Raw genomic sequence first — 19,220 nt, forward strand, 5'->3', positions numbered from 1 at the left:
TAAGTGACCCTAAACTTTTGACCGGTAGTGTAGTATTAGTTAGTCATTAACAAACATTGTATAATCCAATAAACAAAAAGATATGAATATATATGAAAATGAAAGTTTCACAACAATTCTAACTATTTTAATGCTCATGAACTAATGATCGATCTATATTTATATACAGTATTATATGTTCATCTTGAAGAGGTGTGCTTGAATGTGGCTAGAGTCAGTAGTGCTGAAGAAATGGACAATAGTAGGGACATATCAGATGCAGAAGGATAGGTTCTATTTGTATTCTCTGCATTCTGAGGGCAAGAAAAAAGCTGAATTAAAGTTGAAGTGGCATGTTTCATCCCTTATAAGATGATGAATGACCTTCAGTGAAAAGCCGGAATTATCGTCTGTTTTCTTTCGGTCTCTCTTTCTCATGTTATTCAGTTTTCTTCTTTCTCTCAGATCTATTTCCATTGGCTTACCGCTGTCTCTAAAAGACTGTCCTCTCTGTATCTTTCATTCCCTCTGTCTCAGCTGTTTTTTTTTTTTTTTTTTTTTTTTTAAATGTCCTGTATTTCTTTATTTCTCTTCCTATGCTTTCTTATTTACCCCCCTTCGAGGACAGAATAGATTTGCGTTCTCCCTGCTATCTGTCAGAGTCGCTGAGACAGGCGAAAGCTGAATCCAGATCATCCGTCCTGATTCTGCTGGACCTTTCTGCAGCCTTTGACACAGTCAACCATCAGATCTTACTCTCCACCCTCTCTTCGCTGGGCATCACAGGAACTGTGCTTGACTGGTTTAATTCCTATCTCTCAGGTAGGTTTTTCAAGGTAGCCTGGAGAGGTGAGGTATCCAAGCCACATCAGCTGCTTACTGGAGTACCTCAGGGATCAGTGCTTGGGCCACTTCTCTTCTCTATATACACAACATCACTAGGACCCATCATTCAGGCACACGGTTTCTCTTATCACTGCTACGCTGATGACACACAGCTCTACTTGTCTTTCCAGTCCAATGACACCATGGTGACAGCTCAAATCTCTGCCTGCCTGGCAGACATCTCAGCCTGGATGAAGGAGCACCACCTGCAGCTCAACCCAGCCAAGACAGAACTCCTTGTCTTTCCAGCCAACTCTGCTGTTGAACACAACATCATCCTGCAGCTGGGTGCAACTACAGTAACGCCTTCCAAAACAGTCAGAAATCTAGGGGTAACCATCGATAACAAACTAAATTTCACAGACCACATCTCAAAGACAGCAAGATCATTTAGATTTACACTCTACAATATCAGGAAGATAAGACCCTTCCTCTCTGAACACGCCAAACAACTTCTTGTTCAGTCACTTGTCATAACTAGACTGGACTACTGTAACGCTCTCATTGCAGGCCTCCCTGCATGTGCAATTAGACCCCTGCAAATGATCCAGAATGCAGCAGCACGTCTGGTCTTTAATCAACCAAAGAGAGCGCATGTTACACCACTCCTTGTCTCTCTCCACTGGCTGCCGGTTGATGTACGTATCAAATTCAAGGCTCTGATGCTGGCATACAGAACAGTCACTGGGTCTGCTCCAGCATACATAAAATATTTTCTGCAGAGCTACGTGCCCACTAGAAGCCTGCGGTCGGCTAAGGAACTTCGCCTTGTTGTACCAACACAAAGAGGCACCAAAACACTTTCCCAGACTTTCAGCTTCATCATACTATGGTGGTGGAATGACCTTCCCAACTCCATCCGTGAAGCTGACTCGCTTTCTGTCTTCAAAAAACGACTAAACACATCTTTTCCATGAGCACTTAACCAGTCACTAATTAAAAAAAAAAAAAAACATTAATCTGTTTTGAATACTATTCTGATTTTAGTGAAACTTTGTAATATGGCACTTTTTGTACCGCTGTCTCCTTACGATGATTCGCTTATGTGTTCCTCTTTTGTAAGTTGCTTTGGATAAAAGCGTCTGCCAAATGAATAAATGTAAATGTAACAAGTTTTGCGTTCCCTCGCAATAGTTTTGCATTCCCTCACAATACATTTACCATGGCTTTATTGTAGTAACCATATTTTAACCTTGATATTCATAGTAAAACCATAGCAATAATGCAGGAAAATTAAAACTATAGTAATAAAAATGATAATTTTGTGGTTATGGTTTTACTACAAGCCAAAAACAATATATGGTTTGCCTACAACAGTCGTGATTTACAGTATTACTATAGAAAAATGATTGCCACCAAAAAGTATGGTTACTACAGTCTACAATATTACTATAGTAAAACCATAAAATTATGATTTTTATTACCATAGTTTTCATTTTCCTGTATTATCACTATGGTTTCACTACGAATGGTTAAAATATGGTTACTGTAGTAAAACCATGATCAATTTATTGCAAGGGAACACAAAACTATTTCGAGGGCACGCAAAACGTATTGCATGGGAACACAAAACTATTTCGAGGGCACGCAAAACTAATTCGGAAAAAAATAGTCCTCTAAGGGGTTCCGTACACTCTCTCTCTCTCTGTCTTGCTCTTTTGTTTTGAGTCTAAAACTTTTAGGATTCATTTGTCTGTCCTCACTGCTTTGACCTCCTTCACCACACCTCCTTGTGTTTTGGTTTTAGGGTTTCCACAGTTATGGAAAACCATGGAAATAACAGGGAATTTTTAAATTGTGATTTCAAGCCTGTTCATAAAATCTTACCAAGTCATGGAAATGTCTATGGTGAATACAAATCTTTTGCCATGCTCATCTCTAAAATATGTACATCATTTTAGCTAGAAAATATATTTTGCTTGGACATTTTCTGTAAAATAATTTAAAAACAATTCTTATCCAGTGATTATGAATATCTGGAAATATCAAATGGTGTGGGAACCCTTTGTTTTTCTTTGTCTCTCATTTTGCCCCTTACTCTAGCCATGTCTCTGTTTTTCCAGTTCGGATTGATTGTATTTCATTCATTTATACCATATAACTCTCTTTCTTGTTCTTTAACTGTAGTATTAAATTCTGGGTCTGAACTGCTGCCCGTGTCTGGCTGTGAAACCAAATAAAGAATAAAGGCTCAATGTACCATAGAGGGATTCACACGCTATAAAAAGACACTGATCAGAAATGTGCACACACATAGAGCGCTTAATGTCAGTGGTATTTATAGAGCTGATTTCTTTCCGCTGGCTTTGAGGCTTTCCAAACTTTCCAGGCCAAACATGTCCCTAGTTGTAGGAAGTTCAAGAGGTCTGAAATCAAAGGATGGAATCGAAGTGGGGTTTTTTTATTCATTTTCAGTTTTCTGGTTTTTCACTTACACAGACATTAGGAATGAAATTATACTATTTTGTCTGTGAATAAAAGTCACACAAACACTCAGACTGACTGTAGTGTTATATGTGATGGCCATTCAAAGCATCACACAGGGAATATGCACACCCATGGAAACAGTACTTCAACAGTGAGCTCAAACTTGAACATTCCCAGGAACATCACAATAAACATCAACAGATAAACAAGTGTTATAAACATCTTAATTTTTTCCCTCTCTGTTCCATGCATAAGCAAACATAAAAACGTACACACTTGCAACCACAAATAAACACACAGGCACATTCATTGGTGGTCTGTCCCTGGCACACCTTTGGGTGGGGCAGGTGTTGTGTTTCTCAGGAATGCAAGGGTTGTTGAAAACAGCCTTGGCATTGTGCACAGACTCATTTCCCATGAGAGTCACGCACACATACAGCTAACAGGCACAGGTCAACAAGTGTGCACGCACATGTCGGAAAAGCATATACACTAGCATTAGACCTGGGTTTAAATACTTTAAAGGGCAATGCAAGGTACCACATTACACTTTAAAATGCATTTTTATAATGATGCCAAAAAAGTGGAATCTTTTACAGATTCTGTAGAAATTAAATCTAATATTGTCCTGCCTATTGTCCTGTAGGTAAGTGGTTTGCCAACACCTGACCTCATCTGGCAGCTAAATGGCCAGACCATCCGTCCAGACTCCTCCCACAAGATGCTGGTAAGGGAGAACGGTGTTCACTCATTGGTCATCGAGCCGGTCACCAGCAGAGATGCAGGAGTGTACACATGCATCGCCAGTAACCGGGCTGGACAGAACTCCTTCAACCTAGAGCTAATTGTTGCAGGTATACACACATAAGCACTATATCTTCTTCTGGATAGGGACTATACAGAGGTTTTTTTTTGTTTGTTTGTTTTTTTTCTTGTTCTTAGTAATTAGAACATGACTTTGATTAGATTCATAATTAATTCATTTTTAATTATTATAATGTTGACAAACTGAATACACAGCTACAAATTCTATTAACATGCAGAGCATAAATGACATGTCTTTAGACCAGTGTTTCCCTACCTTTTTTGCCATAAGTACAGCACCATCAGTTCGACTCAAGTATCCCTTCATTGACACAAAACCAAAGATGTGTACCAAAGGCTAAATATAATTTTACATTATTATTAATATTGTAATATCTCTGATGTACAAAAGGAAAAGAAGTTGACAGTTATGAAGTTTCATTAAAAAGCAAACTAATGCTGTTAATTATACAGCATTTATTTGTGTGTGTGTGTGTGTGTGTGTGTGTGTGTGTGTGTGTGTGTGTGTGTGTGTTTATATATATATATATATATATACATGGGAGAAAAGGGGATTAAAAAAACTGAAATATCACATTGACATAATTATTCAGACCCTTTGCTATGACACTTGAAATTTAGCTCAGGTGCATCCCTTTTCTCTGGATCATCTTTGAGATGTTTCTACACTTTGATTGATTGACGTTTGGCTTCAATTACAATTGTCATGTCTGGAGGAAACAAGGCACCGCTCATCACCTGCGCAATACCATCCCAGCGGTGAAGCATGGTGGTGGTAGCATCATGCTGTGGGGGTGTTTTTCAGCAGCAGGGACTGGGGGACTGGTCAGGGTTGAAGGAAAGCTGAACACAGCAAAACACAGAGATATCCTTAATGAAAACTTGGTCCAGAGTGCTCAGGACCTCAGACTGGGCCGAAGGTTCACCTTCCAACAGGAAAATGACACCAAGCACACAGCCAAAACAGCGCAAGAGTGGCTTAGGAACAACTCTGTGAATGTCCATGAGTTGCCCAGCCAGAGCTTGGACTTAAAACCAATCTAACATCTCTGGAGAGACCTGAAAATGGCTGTCCACCGATGGTCCCCATCCAACTTGACAGAGCTTGAGAGGATGTGCAGAGCAGAATGGCAGAAAATCCCCAAATCCAGGTGTGCAAAGCTTGTCGCATTATACCCCAAAAGACTGGAGGCTGTAATCGCTGCCAAAGGTGCTTCAACTAAGTACTGAGTTAAGGGTCTGAATACTTATGTCAGTGTGATATTTCTGTTTTTTCTTTCAAAAATCTGTTTTCTGCTTTGTCATTATGGGGTATGGAGTGTAGATAGATGTGGGGAAAAAAATAATTTTAGCATAAGGCCACAACCATAACAAAATGTGGAAAAAAATGAAGGGGTCTGAATACTTTCTGAATGCACTGTATATTCAGTATATACTGTGTGTGTGTGTGTGTGTGTGAATATATAATATGTCAGGCCTACATTTTTATTGTTTACCTGCTTTGTACTATTTACAAGTATTTACATTATTTACTGTAGAACAAGTACTTAAACGGTATTGTCTCTTTAAGACTACCAGCTGAGCGCATATTAATGAGAGTAAAGTTGCACGGCTTCTTTATTAGAATTAAATGTTTCTTTTGTTGTTGTTTTGATTAGCAACTGACTATAAAGAACAGAAAGGATATTAAAATAGACATTATCAATGAAAAAACGCATTACACACCGTATATCTCACCTTTGAACATGCATTACATGGAACTAGTCAAAAGAAACTTTTACTCTCAACACCCAGTGAAAGGATCTCGGTGCTGAAATTTGCACATTAAAAGATTGATCTAATTTTGAGAATAGATATCGAGATCGTTCAAATGAAGATCATGATTAATTGGAAAATCTATATTTCTACCCAGCTGTAATCCTTATTATTTTTATTTTAAGTCATACATTTTGTATTATAGGTTAAACAAACAAAAATCCAATAATTTTTCTGTACCCCCTGGAACCTGCTTACGTATTCCCTGGGGTACGCGTTCCCTCAGTTGGGAAATCACTGCTTTAGACAGTGGATACTTTAAAGAGAAATATGTTCTGAAAAAAATATTTTTACCTGTTTATATAACTTTAAAATAAAAAACCTTATATAAACTTATTTTTGTAATTTATTTATTTATTTTATAATATTAATGTGTAAAAAAGAAATTCTGATTTTTAGGGTTGGGAACCAAGAATCGTTTCACTTTTTTAAACCAAATGATTTGGGACACCGTGCTAAAATATTGTGACAGTGTTTCCTGCGCTAACATTCAGCGGCACTGAAGACCAGAGAAACCCGATTCCCGAACGAATAACTTTTAAGTCTGTTCTTTTGAATCTACACTGTAAAACATTCTACTGATCAAATGACTTTTATCAGCTCGTTCTTATTAGTGAATTAAAAACTGAACCGCAAGTTATTCATTTCTTCATGTCCAACTTGAAATGAACCAAGAATTCAGAGTAATTACTGGATGGTTGTTGATTTGACAATGTGTAGTTAAAGATACACCTTATCAGTTTTGTTTGTAAGTAGTGGTATTTTATAAAAATGTATTACTAATTCTGTTTAAAATATATAATGAGTTCATCATTTGGTAAGAGATTGTTTCGTATTTCCTAATATTTTTTCCGTAAAAGTACTAAAGAATCATTAATTGAACCATTTAGAAACCAAAATCGTTAAATTCCTTAAGATTTCCATCCCTACTTATTTTTAAAGTCATGAGTTATTAAAAAGAAATTGTAACAAAAATGTGTGCACACAAGTGTATATATAAATATATAACAGTTTTAAAGTTGTTGTTCTTTTTATCATCTTTTATTTAGCCAAAGAGATGCATAAAGCCCCATGTTTCATTGAGAAACTCCAGAACACAAGTGTCGCTGAGGGTCACCCTGTGCGTTTAGAGTGCCGTGTGTCTGGAGTTCCTTTCCCACAGATCTTCTGGAAGAAAGAAAACGAGTCCCTCACTCACAACACAGACAGGATAAGGTATGACATCTCTGCCACTCACAGCCCTACTACAGCCATTCCACCAATCAAACTGCAGATATATGAACTGAATCTTTTAAAATACTTGAGTCAAATCTTCATCTCTCTTTGTCAGCCACACCTTTTCACGATTCACTTTGTGTGCACCTTATGCATATATACAGTATGGCAGCTCAAGGGAGTTTCTTACAATTTATGTACACAAACAGTGACAAAAAATGCCTTGTAAAAGAATCGCACACACAGTAACCTACTGCAGGTGCTACCTTCTGTGCCACCTCGGAGAGACGAGACCTGTTAGTCAGTGTAGAAATTGTAAAGTTTGCAATTTCACTGTTTGTGTATGTGGTTTACTTGTTGATTAAAGTCAAAGTAATATGTTTAAGTTCTTGAGCTGTTTGCCATAGATGCCCCTCATTTAATAGAAATCCTGTTTTAAGGAATACTATGTTGTTGTTGTGTCATCCTGAAATTCTGTTTTACAGCATGCACCAGGATAACTTCGGTTACCTCTGCATGATCATCCAGCCGGCACTGAAGGAGGACGCAGGATGGTACACGGTTTCAGCAAAGAATGAAGCTGGCATCATCTCCAGTACAGCACGTCTTGATGTGCATGGTGAGTCAAACACACAGCAGAAACAAACCTTGATGAATGCGAAGTATATCAAGGATAAGAGGTTATTATTGGTAAAGGTCCAAACTACACTAAACCGAGACAAAGTACATTTTAGCAGTTTATCTAATCAAAATGTGATATGCTTCCATAAATTAATTCAGACCAGGAATAAATCTGTATTTAATCCAATAAAAGCACTCTCGATTTCTTCCACCCAATGGTATTTCTATAGTAATCCCATCGACCAATACTGCCATCAACAACATGTTAAACTCTATGGATGCATTATCTAAGGTTAAATCAACAGTGGTCTGGAAGTATTTGTACTGGAGTCTTTGAAAGTGTTTTCACAGAAGGCTTGTAGTTTAATTCTGAATGTTATAATCTCAGTCACGATAACGATGGCCAAATGCTACCAGTCTGGAATGAAAGAGAACATTCCAAGCAATTCACGGTTTTCCTGAGCAACCACTGGGCGGCACCGTGATGATTCTAATTGCATGTTTTTTGTTTCTGGTCTCCAGATGCAATGTAAAACAATCCGTAACGAGCAATCCAGACGAAGAACAACAACCATTTTAGTGTTATTTGGAATAAAAATGTATTTCACGCTCAACTTGTGCAGTTGTTGGCTGTCATAACTCAAAAAAGTTAATGATATCAACGTAACTAACCTCGGACCTCACTCAGGTGAGGAACTGTTAAAAAAAAAAAGGTCATCTTGATTCTGTGAAGTGTCGGCACCATAGAGCCACATGTTTTTGACAATTTCTACAAATGTAATGCATTACCCACTATGAATACTGTATATATGCCGATGCGGGTAAAAAAACTGGAAACTGGAAATTAAAAACTGGCAAATCGTGGCGCACTTCCGCATTCAGGAAAGAGGTAGATACAAGAAAGTCTCCATTTCTTTGAACTTTTTGTAACTATGAGGAACTACATACTGGGGGGATTTCAGTAAGAATGAATTGCATCCATTGATAGTGTTGCTTATTTGCACATGCTGTCTGTGTTTTTTATTAGCTCCCAGTTCACTAAAGCAATTATGCAAATCAAGTATTTGCACAAAAACACCCAAAAAGCATACTTTGCTGGGACTGTGCAGCATTGCTCTATCACAGCTCTTTAGAATGCCGAATGTGCAATTGACTATATTACACACTTATAACACTCTTAATTATTTAATGATTTACTGCTGCCATTATCAACAAAAAAAAAAATGTACATGGATATCTATTTTTAATAAAATGCAATTTACCACCTGCTTTTCATGGGCGCTCATGGCGTTACGTTAATTGCGACTGCCAAAAAATGCTGAGTTTTGTAATAAGGCACATTCTATCATTAGCCTGATTTAAGGTGTGTTTGCACTGAAAGTAATGAAGTTACAAATTTGATTTATGCAAAAAATCTGAATATCGAAAAAATAAAAAAAAATATTTGCTAATAAAGCAGTGCTTCGGGGGGCCTGGGTAGCTCAGTGGTAAAATACGCTGGCTGCCACCCCTGGAGTTCGCTAGTTCAAATCCCAGGGTGTGCTGAGTGACTCCAGCCAGGTCTCCTAAGCAACCAAATTGGCCCGGTTGCTAGGGAGGGTAGAGTCACATGGGGTAACCTCCTCGTGGTCGCTCTAATGTGGTTTGTTCTCAGTGGGGCGCGTGGTGAATTGAGCGTGGTTGCCGCGGTGGATGGCGTGAAGCCTCCACACGCGCTGTCTCCGTGGCAACGCGCTCAACAAGCCACGTGATAAGATGCGCGGGTTGACTGTCTCAGACACGGAGGCAACTGGGATTCATCCTCCGCATTCCGGACTGAAGCGAATCACTATGCGACCACAAGGACTTAGAGCCAATTGGGAATTGGGCATTCCAAATTGGGAATGCCCAATAAAAATTTATTTATTAAAATAAATAAATAAATAAAGCAGTGCTTCCCTCACATGTTTTAAAAGAACAAAGTCTTCACTTCTGGGGAAATTGCCGCACAATTGAAATGAAAACGGAAGTTGAAGCCACTGTGGCTCTTTTATGACATGTAATCAACTCCTAGTTGAGGTTTAGAGTACACAGACAAAATGCTCTAATGAACGTCACATTTGCTAGCCTTCAGCAGCACTTGCCTTATTTCTGGGACAGTTTCTGGGAGGTAATAGGAGCCATTTTGATGACAGGCTTTGGTATTTCAGAATAACTAGAGCAACATTTGAGATGCTATGCGTTGATATTGATAAAATTGTCTGAGCTAATTATGTGTACATATGGCTTGTTAAGGCAAAGTCACATGACTTTTTAATGTGCATCTACACTCACTGAGCACTTTATTAGGAACACTTTGGTCTTTATAAAGTGCCCGATGTGGTCTTCTGCTGGTGTAGCCCATCTGACTCAAGATCTGACGTGTTGTGCTTTCTGAGATGCTATTCTGCTCACCACAATTGTACAGAGTGTTTATCTGAGTTACCGTAGCCTTTTCTGTCAGCTTGAACCAGTCTGACCATTCTCTGTTGACCTCTCTCATCAACAAGGCATATCCGTCCGCAGAACTGACGCTCACTGGATGTTTTTCATTTTTGGCACCATTCTGAGTAAACTCTAGAGACTGTTTTGTATGAAAATCCCAGGAGATAAGCAGTTACAGAAATATTCAAACCATCTCATCTGGCATCAACAATCATGCCACGGTCAATCACTGAGATCACATTTTTCCCCATTCTGATGGTTGATGTGAACATTAACTGAAGGTCCTGACCCGTATCTGCATGATTTTATGCATTGTACTGCTGCCATACGATTGACTAGATAGTTGCATGAATAAGTAGGTGTACAGGTGGTCCTAATAAAGTGCTAAGTGAGTGTATATTCCTATATAAATTCTAGAGGAATATATTCAGTAAATGTGTTTCCTTCGTAGTTTGTGTATATTGTCTTATCGAATAAAAAAATGTATCCTCCTGAAGAGAGGGTCTAAGTTTTTTTTTATTATTATTATTATTATTATTGTCATTTTGGAGATTTTATTCAATGCTTGGTGTTTCCTTCCAGCTTTTTTTATGCGATATCCCAAATTTTTCATAAAAATATGTGGATGGAAACCCAGATAGTGACAATTTAAATACTCCATGATGTAGTGCTATTTCAGTGCATTTAGCGCCTGATTTTGCTGGATTGCAGGTGATCAATGAGTACTGGAAGTCGCAGGATTTTGCACCCAAAAACGCCCTCATTGTCTAGATATTTATTGCAGCTTGTGAATTCTTGTAACTGAGAAAGATGTTCTCCTCTATTCCATCCCTCAGCCCAGTGGCAGCAGACTCACACCCCGAAGCCCAAGAAGGTACGTCCATCAACAAGCCGCTACGCTGCTCTGACAGAACGGGGTCTGGATGTGAAGGCAGCCTTTTTCCCAGATTCCAACCCTCTTCTTCCTGGTGCCCTAGTGGAGAGTGATGACCTGTAGAGACTAGCACAGAGACTATCCCTCGATTGCATTGGCAATATCCAGTGTACTCAATAATCCCCACCCATTTTCCAGTACAAACCTCTTTCTGTTCTCTTAACGGGGTTGGATGAGCAGAGAAAAGTGACCGGATGACTTTAACAGCCATTCATTCAGTCAGACTCAAGGGGAGAAAGGAAGCTGGTCAGCATTTCCTCAGAAATTTTGAATAATGATATTTAAGATCAAGAAAAAAAGACCATTAACTATACTTTTGTCAAATGTTTTCTGAGGGGAAGTAATGTGGGTGCTTAAGTGAGGTCATATCCTGCTTGTAAACAGACTTAATGGTTCGCTGGCATACTTAACATACCCACACATGCTATCGAACACAAATACACACACCAGCACGTGCTTTGAGGAAGGAGGTAGTATACCGATGATCACCTTGTTTTGCCATCTCTTCATTATTTCACAAGTGCCTAAGATATCTTTAATGATATTATAAATATAGCATCTAGCTCTGCATGTTACTACAGTGCCAATATGTAACACTTTTTATGTATTTAGTAGTTACAGTGCCTTAGGTTAGATATATTTATGAAACGCTGGTGGAAATATTTTCTCTCCAGAACAGGAAATAGAACTTTTTTGAGGGAAAGGCTTTGAAGAAATGGGGAAAAGCAGAGGACGCACCTAAAGCTGTAGAGACCTGATTGTCCCTGGAGCTTCAGGGTCCTTGCAATGACAAAAGAGATTCCAGATAATATTCTGCTTCTTTCTGTCAACCGAAGTATTGACCGATGCACACTGCCATTGAGATGAGCTGTGTCTGGATCCAGAGATGTTGCACAAGGCCGGGCCTTTATGATCTTTTTCCACCCCATCTTTTGTTAATTTTTTGGAGAGATTAAAAGCGGATACTGATATGTCATTAACATGAGTAATGAAATTGCAAAGAGTTTTGGCTGAATGACAGGTTTTGATGACTACAAATGTTTGTTGTGTTTCCATGGAAGCGAGAGTGATGAGAAATGCCTATGATGGAAGTACAGGAAGCAGGTTTGTGGGCTGTGCAAAGAAAGAGGAACTGCTGGTTATTGATGAAGATAAGATGTTTATACACGTATGATTGATTCAGAATGATTTTAATGAGAATGGTTGTGCATGGAATGAATAGATGGTAATACTTTGACAAGTAGGCTGCAGTTTTCAGGTTTGGAATTACAGAAACATGCAAAAACTTGCACTCAAAATGTGACATTGATGGCAACGATTTGTAAAAGGTGTAGTTTACCCATTTGCTCACCCTTTTGTTGTTCCAAACCTGTATGATTTTTTTCATCTTTCTGATGGAATGATTTAGGCAGAATGTTAGCTTCAGTCACCATTTAACTTTAATTGCATTGGAAAAAAGATGCAATGAAAGTGAATGCTGACTAAGGATAATATTTTGCCTAACATATCTCTTTGTGCTCCAAACAAGAAAGGTATACTGGTTTGGAACCGCATGAGGGTGAATAAATGATGACAATTATTTTTATTTTTTATTTTTTTTTATGGGTGAACTATCTCCTTTTGAGTATTTACAGTTGATTGTGACTTATTCCTCTCAGAAAATAGTTTAGAAAGAACCAGTATTTTCTGTATCTCATTCACACAAACTTTCAGATACTGTTCTCACAACATTTGCTTTTATCATTATATTGAATATAAAATACTTTTTGGGTAATTCTATAACTTCATCTCATACACACACTGACGTTTGCAGCATATATAAACAATATAACAGAAATATATATGTATAAGCCTTTTATTACATATGTTCTTTCTTACACAGCCATTTTATCCTTGAAATAGACAAAAGAGACAATAAGGGGCTCTTATTCTGCAAAATATTTTCTGTTTTCCATGCCAATCTGTGCCTGTATATGGACTGTACTCATTCTGTTTTGGTTTATGAATAGTAACATAAATAAACATCTCTGAAAGTATGAAGTCTGGGTTGAGTCCAAGTGCTCAATTAGTCAATTAAGCTAAATAAGCTTTTCATGATGGTGAGAAGGCCAGATCTTACTTAGTCTATCTTAATTACTTTTCTCTATACAGAATTAGGTTAATGATAAAAAAATGATTTTATTAATCTGGCTTGCCCTTTGGGGTTTAGCTCATCTATAAGGGCACCAACACATTGCTGATGTAAATACAGAATAGAACTATGATATCAGAAAGTGAATCATATCCTCCACACATTGACCTGTGACCTCTGTCATCCTAAATATAGAACGTGAAGCCGTAACCACAATCCAATGAGCTAAATATAACCTCCACCTCCCTTAATCCAATCCAGCTGGGCCCATACTACTCTTACACAATGCTGTGGGTGTGGGTGTGTGTGTGTGAGAGAGAGAGAGAGAACTTCAAGGAGTCACAGTTTTCAGTTGAGAAAAACTCTGGTCCAGTATGGAAGAGAAGCATAAACTCTTTAAAACTCAGTAAGTTTTCATTCAACTGGATTCATGTGTGGATGTGGCCTAAGAGTCATTACATGGCCAGCTGCAGTCCTCCGTCCACTAGCAGAATTTGCCCTGTGATATAAGGTGACTCCAGGAGGAAAACAACAGCCTGGGCCACCTCTGCAGGTTCCCCAAATCGACCCAGTGGAATTCTCCTAACAGCTTCATCATTCTCCAGCCCTGCTGTCATATTTGTACGAATGAATCCTGAATGTCCAATTGAGAGGTTGGAGAGAGGGCAGAATAAGAGTGATGACCTGTACTCATATGGCAGAATACATACTGGTTAGTCTGGAGAGAGTAAGAGCAGTGGGGAAAAAAAGGAGGGCAGCAAACCTGGAGCCACTAAGTTGACTCGTATATTTCGGGTAGCAACTTCCTTCGCCAGAGAGCGGGTGAATCCTTCCAGTCCTGCTTTACTAGCACTGTACACACATTGACCAGCATTACCCTTCACACCCACCACAGAGCCTGAGGAAACATGACATTAACATTCATATAACAGTCATAGACCCAGAAGATGTTTACACACTCTAAATTATATCGAATAAATATATGTCATTAACTTGTCATTTGGAATATAAAAATGTAGTTTATATTATCTAACTGTACTCATTATGAACTATAATTTATAAGAAGAGAAAACTGCATTGTTGATATCTGGTGTTCTTCCGCCATCTAGAGGTGATTAAGAGAACACAAATCTCCCAGCTGCTGATAAAGCATGAACTTTTTCCAGCTTGAACTGTCATGCCGTCTCTGAATTTAAAGAAAATGTAAATCTATAGCAGATGATCATAGATTAGAGGGATATAGAGGAGATATGGCTCACCTATGTTGACAATAGCTCCTCCGTGGCCGAGCATGCTTCGTAGAGCAGCTTTACAAGTAAGCATTGAGCCCAGCAGGTTGGTGTGCAGAACAGATACCATGTCTTCAGATTTACTCCTCAATAATACTGCATCTCTAGAATACCAAAAAAAAAAAAATAAAAAAATAAAAGATTTACAGACAATTACATTCAAATAAAGCCTTTTTAAATAAATTTAAATCGCCACCTCTTCTTCACTATCATCAAGCACATGGCTAGTGTCTAAAAAAATAGGACTGGTAGCTTACATTCAGTCCATAGCACATTTTTCTGCATCACTGCTGACCTGTTGATGCCAGCTGCGTTAACCAAGTATCCCACAGTGCCGCAGCTCTTACTGATGGTCTCAAATGTTCTCCGAACTGTCTCTTCTTTAGAGACATCACAGCTAAGGCCCAAATGCTGTCCTGCAATGAAATATATACTTCAGAGTTATAATTGCTATTATTATAACTCATTTTGAAGGAATATTCCAGGTTAAATGCAAGTTAAGCTCAATCAAAAGCATTTGTGGCATAATATACTGATTACCTCAAAAATTAATTTCGACTTGTCCCTCCATTAAAAAAATTAAAAATCTGGGTTCCAGTGAGGCACTTACAATGGAAGTGAATGGGGCCAATTTGTAAACATTAAAATACTCACTGTTTCAAATGTATAGCCACAAGACATAAACAATATGTGTTAACATGATTTTAGTGTGATAAAATAGTTACTAACGTTTTCTGTGTAAAGTTATATCCAATTTTACAACATTTACAGTAAACGACAATTTAAACAACAGCTCAAATAACACACGTTTTTACAGAAGATTTGCTAAAAGAACACATGTGCTTTTATAAAAATATAAGCTTCACATTTCTGACTTTCTATCTTTAAAATATTGGCCCCATTCACTTCCATTGTAAGTGCCTCACTGTAACCTCCACTTTGCTTTTTTTAAAGGAGGGACGAGTCAAAATACATTTTTTGTGGTAATCAAAATTATGCCACATATGATGTCAATAAAGCTTAACTCATGAACGGTGTAAATGGTGAGAAAGTCATAGCAGGTGTTCTAGATGTATAATTTCTGTTGATCTGTTTGTTGTATTTAAAGCTTTTCTTTTAAGTGTTTAAGCTTAAAGTAACCCTTTCAAGTGATTTTTTATGTAGAAAATTATACCAAACAATTTAGGGAATAATTCGCTTCAGAAAAGGTGACTTTAGCTGAAAGGTGAGTAGTTTGCGTCCCTGTAATGGATTTTTTCTTAAGATTAATAATGCACTCATTATAGTTATGGGTAATTCAAAATGATTCAAAGTGATTCACTGATTCACCTCCAGGTAGAGTATCAGCAGCAGCCTGTGCAGCCTCCTGATTCCTAGACAGCACCACAACCCTATGACCCCTCTGCGCTAACCGCTGAGAAACTGCTCGCCCGATGCCACGGGAACCCCCAAACACTACGACCAGTCTGGACATCAGGATACTACAAGACACAAACACAGCACAAAAAGAAGACTGCTTGCAAGAAACCAGACATTGCATCAAAGCAGGTGTAGAACCAGATTCTCTGAATACATTAAAACAACGGGTCGTGGTTTTAGGAAACAGGGAAAACCTTCAGAACAGGATTCCTTAAGCGGAGTAAAGGTGTTCCAACTAAAAGTCGTTAGGGAAAAAAAAACCACAAATCTCCTCTCAAAACTTCCCATTTAATGATCTTTGACATTTGATTGATTGATGTTTGACCTTTTATTTAAAGGCTTTATGAGGGAATGAGGGGCATTTAAAACTACCAACTACCATGCAGCATTATTTAAAATCAATAGTTTTCATTGTAGGAATGTAGTATTCACTGTCAGCCATGGTTACTTTAATTAATGAGTGAAAGTGTCAAATAACAGGATGGTTACTGAGATTAAGTGAGTAGTATTCAGCTGGTCATGTGATTCTAACATGGCAGCCCCCATGTGCGGACTCTCTCCATGTAGATTAAAGCAGCTTTTATAAGGTTTATGATATGACTTAAGTCTATATTTTAATGTGAGTGCTCATGAATCCCTACGGATATTGCAAAATTACAATTCATGTCTTTAGGAGTTACTGAGTGCACCTTTAATATCATGGCATTAATAACCATAATAATTATAACAATAAATATTATGTTATCAATAATTAATTCATATTTAATAATCATTCAGTACCACAGTATTACCATCTGAAACCATAACTATACCATGGTACCCCCACAGCAACCCGACAGAGATTTGTTAGGGGATTATCAGACCTGAAAAGATACCGATACACTAAAATATAGGGCAGACTTGACTGTTCAATCAGGAGTTAAGATTGCCACTGAAAATTATCAATAATCACTTTTTGGTTGGTTCAAAGTGACTGACCAGTACTTTCTCTTTGCCATGCATAGACTCAAATGACTGTGCAAAAACAGCCAGTTTAACAGCAAAATATTCCGATTTTTAGACGACAAGGTGTGAAACTCACGTTATATCGATTATACCACACGTTCGAAGCGCCCTTTCTCATTCACCTGAAATTGTGCTTGTCGCTAAATGTGAGGTTTTGATGGAATGGGCGCCGCCATATTGACTGCACTATCCGCCTGGAGCCGGTAGGTGGAGGCAAACGCATTGCCACAGGAACTGTATAGTTGGGACAGTAAAATAAATAAATAAAGTAGCGACAGTACAGTATGATGCTCCTTGAATGCAACTTGCAAATTGGCATGACATACTTAAGTACGTATTGTTAAAGCATTACATAAAATTAAAACAATAAAAACAAATAATAAGTATATCAAAGACAACAATACTAAGTAACAAGATAAAAAAATAAATAAAACAAAGACAATGTATTCAATAGATATAGTTTATACTTTGTTTCATTCTATCTAGAATCATGCTCTTTTTAATCTCTCTGCATTAACCCTTGTGCATTGTTCTTTTGTGAGTCACACTTAAGTTGTTTGTTAATTTTGACCTGAACATAGATGTATTGTTATTTTTTTATGATAACAACACTATTTTCACTCAAGTAAAAAGACTTGAGGGGGGATTCTTTGGTATCCTTTAACTAACAGATAAAGCTCAAAATCCACAAGAAAAATGTAACGAAAACTGTAAAAAACTGTTGTGAAACTCTGAACGCGGTCCATTGACGTCAGCCGTTATATGATTGGCCAGAGAAGACTCACGTGATCCAAGTTGACCGTTACGCTCTCTCCAATGTTAAAAAAGCAGAGGTTGTTATCTATGTATAGAAGATCTCTGGTACCGGCTGTCTCATGTTCCAGCTGGAGCAACTAATTACGCTGTTCAGCTCAGTTCAGTAACACTCACAAAGTTCAGGAAAGCATCGTTGCAGTCTAGATGGATGTTTATCTGTTATCCGTTTGGCAAAGTTGTTTACCTGCTATAATGCTTGGATATGTTTTCTGGTACAGCGGTGCCTCCAATGGGGGGCTAGGGGTGGCCATGGGCCCCCCCATCCACCATGATCATTATCTATCCATCCATCTTCGACCGCTTATCGAGGACCGGGTCGCGGTGGCAGCAGACTAAGCAAAGTAGCCCATACGTCCTTTTCCCGGGTACGTCCTCCAGCTCATTCTGGGGGATCCTGAAGCATTCACAGGCCAGCCAAGAGATATAATCCCTCCAGCATGTTCTGGGTCTTCCCTGGGCCTCCTCCCTGTTGGGCATGCCTGAAACACCTCCGCAGGAAGGCATTCAGGAAGCATTCTAATCAGATGCCTGAACAACCTCAACTGGCTCCTTTCAACACGGTGGAGCAGCAGTTCTACTCCGAGCCCCTTTCGGATGTCAGAGCTTCGCAACCTATCCCTTAGGGTGAGCCCTGACACCCTACGAAGAAAGCTCATATCGGCCGCTTGTATTCGCAATCTTATTCTTTCGGTCACTACCCAAAGCTCATGACCATAGGTGAGGGTTGAAACGTACACCGACTGATAAATTGAGAGCTTTGCCTTCAGACTCAGCCCCTTCTTCACCACCACGGTCCGGTACAGCGACCGCATTATTGCAGATGCTGCACAGATCCACTTGTCGATCTCACACTCCAACTTTCCCTCACTCGTGAACAAGATCCCGAGATACTTGAACTCCTCCACTTGGGGCAGCTATTCTCTCCCTACCTCAAGAGAACAATCCACCCTTTTCCGGCAGAGAACCGTGGCCTCAGACTTGGAGGTGCTGTCCCTCATCCCAACCGCTTCACACTCGGCCGCAAACCTCCCAAGTACACGCTGGAGGTCACAGCATGATGATGCCAACAGGACTACATCATCTGCAAATAGCAGGGATGCAATCCTGAGGCCCCCAAACTGGACACACTCCACACCTCGGCTGCGCCTTGAGATCCTATCCATGAATATCACAAACAGGATCAGTGACAAGGAACAGCCCTGTCAGAGTCCAATGCTCACTGTGAACAAGCTTGACTTAATGCCAAGGATGCAGGAACAGCTCTCGCAATGGTTATGCAGGGACCAAATGGCATGCACTAGCAGCCCCGGGACCCCATACTCCCACAGCATCCCCCACAGGAGATCCCGGGGGACACAGTCATATGCCTTCTCCAAGTCCACAAAACACATGTAAA

At 39.0% G+C, this 19,220-nt stretch overlaps 2 protein-coding genes across 7 annotated transcripts in view; one reads left to right on the forward strand and one right to left on the reverse strand.

Moving 5' to 3' along the window:
• The window catches only part of LOC127410002 (palladin-like), a 157,350-nt gene extending 144,150 nt beyond the window's left edge, over positions 1–13,200 (forward strand). For all 5 annotated transcript variants that reach the window (XM_051644972.1, XM_051644975.1, XM_051644974.1 and 2 more), the window contains 4 exons: positions 3,938–4,145; positions 6,981–7,146; positions 7,632–7,765; positions 11,067–13,200. In XM_051644972.1, the coding sequence (XP_051500932.1) occupies positions 3,938–4,145; positions 6,981–7,146; positions 7,632–7,765; positions 11,067–11,227 (669 nt within the window). In that variant the 3' untranslated portion in view covers positions 11,228–13,200. The remainder of the gene's footprint in view (positions 1–3,937; positions 4,146–6,980; positions 7,147–7,631; positions 7,766–11,066) is intronic.
• On the reverse strand, positions 12,268–17,212 carry cbr4 (carbonyl reductase 4). 2 transcript variants are annotated; one of them, XM_051644979.1, is made up of 6 exons: positions 17,085–17,212; positions 15,914–16,065; positions 14,880–15,000; positions 14,555–14,688; positions 14,059–14,193; positions 12,268–13,929 (listed from the first exon to the last, which is right to left on the reverse strand). In XM_051644979.1, the coding sequence occupies exons 2-6, from the start codon at positions 16,056–16,058 to the stop codon at positions 13,751–13,753; spliced, it is 714 nt and encodes a 237-aa protein (XP_051500939.1). In that variant the 5' UTR covers positions 16,059–16,065; positions 17,085–17,212; the 3' UTR covers positions 12,268–13,750. The 2 variants fall into 2 exon arrangements, with proteins under 2 accessions (XP_051500939.1, XP_051500940.1); XM_051644980.1 differs by having other exon boundaries at positions 17,131–17,198.
• Between the last annotated feature and the right edge of the window lie 2,008 nt (positions 17,213–19,220).

Source organism: Myxocyprinus asiaticus, chromosome 19 (genome assembly GCF_019703515.2).
Source record: "Myxocyprinus asiaticus isolate MX2 ecotype Aquarium Trade chromosome 19, UBuf_Myxa_2, whole genome shotgun sequence".
Taxonomy (NCBI): domain Eukaryota; kingdom Metazoa; phylum Chordata; class Actinopteri; order Cypriniformes; family Catostomidae; genus Myxocyprinus; species Myxocyprinus asiaticus.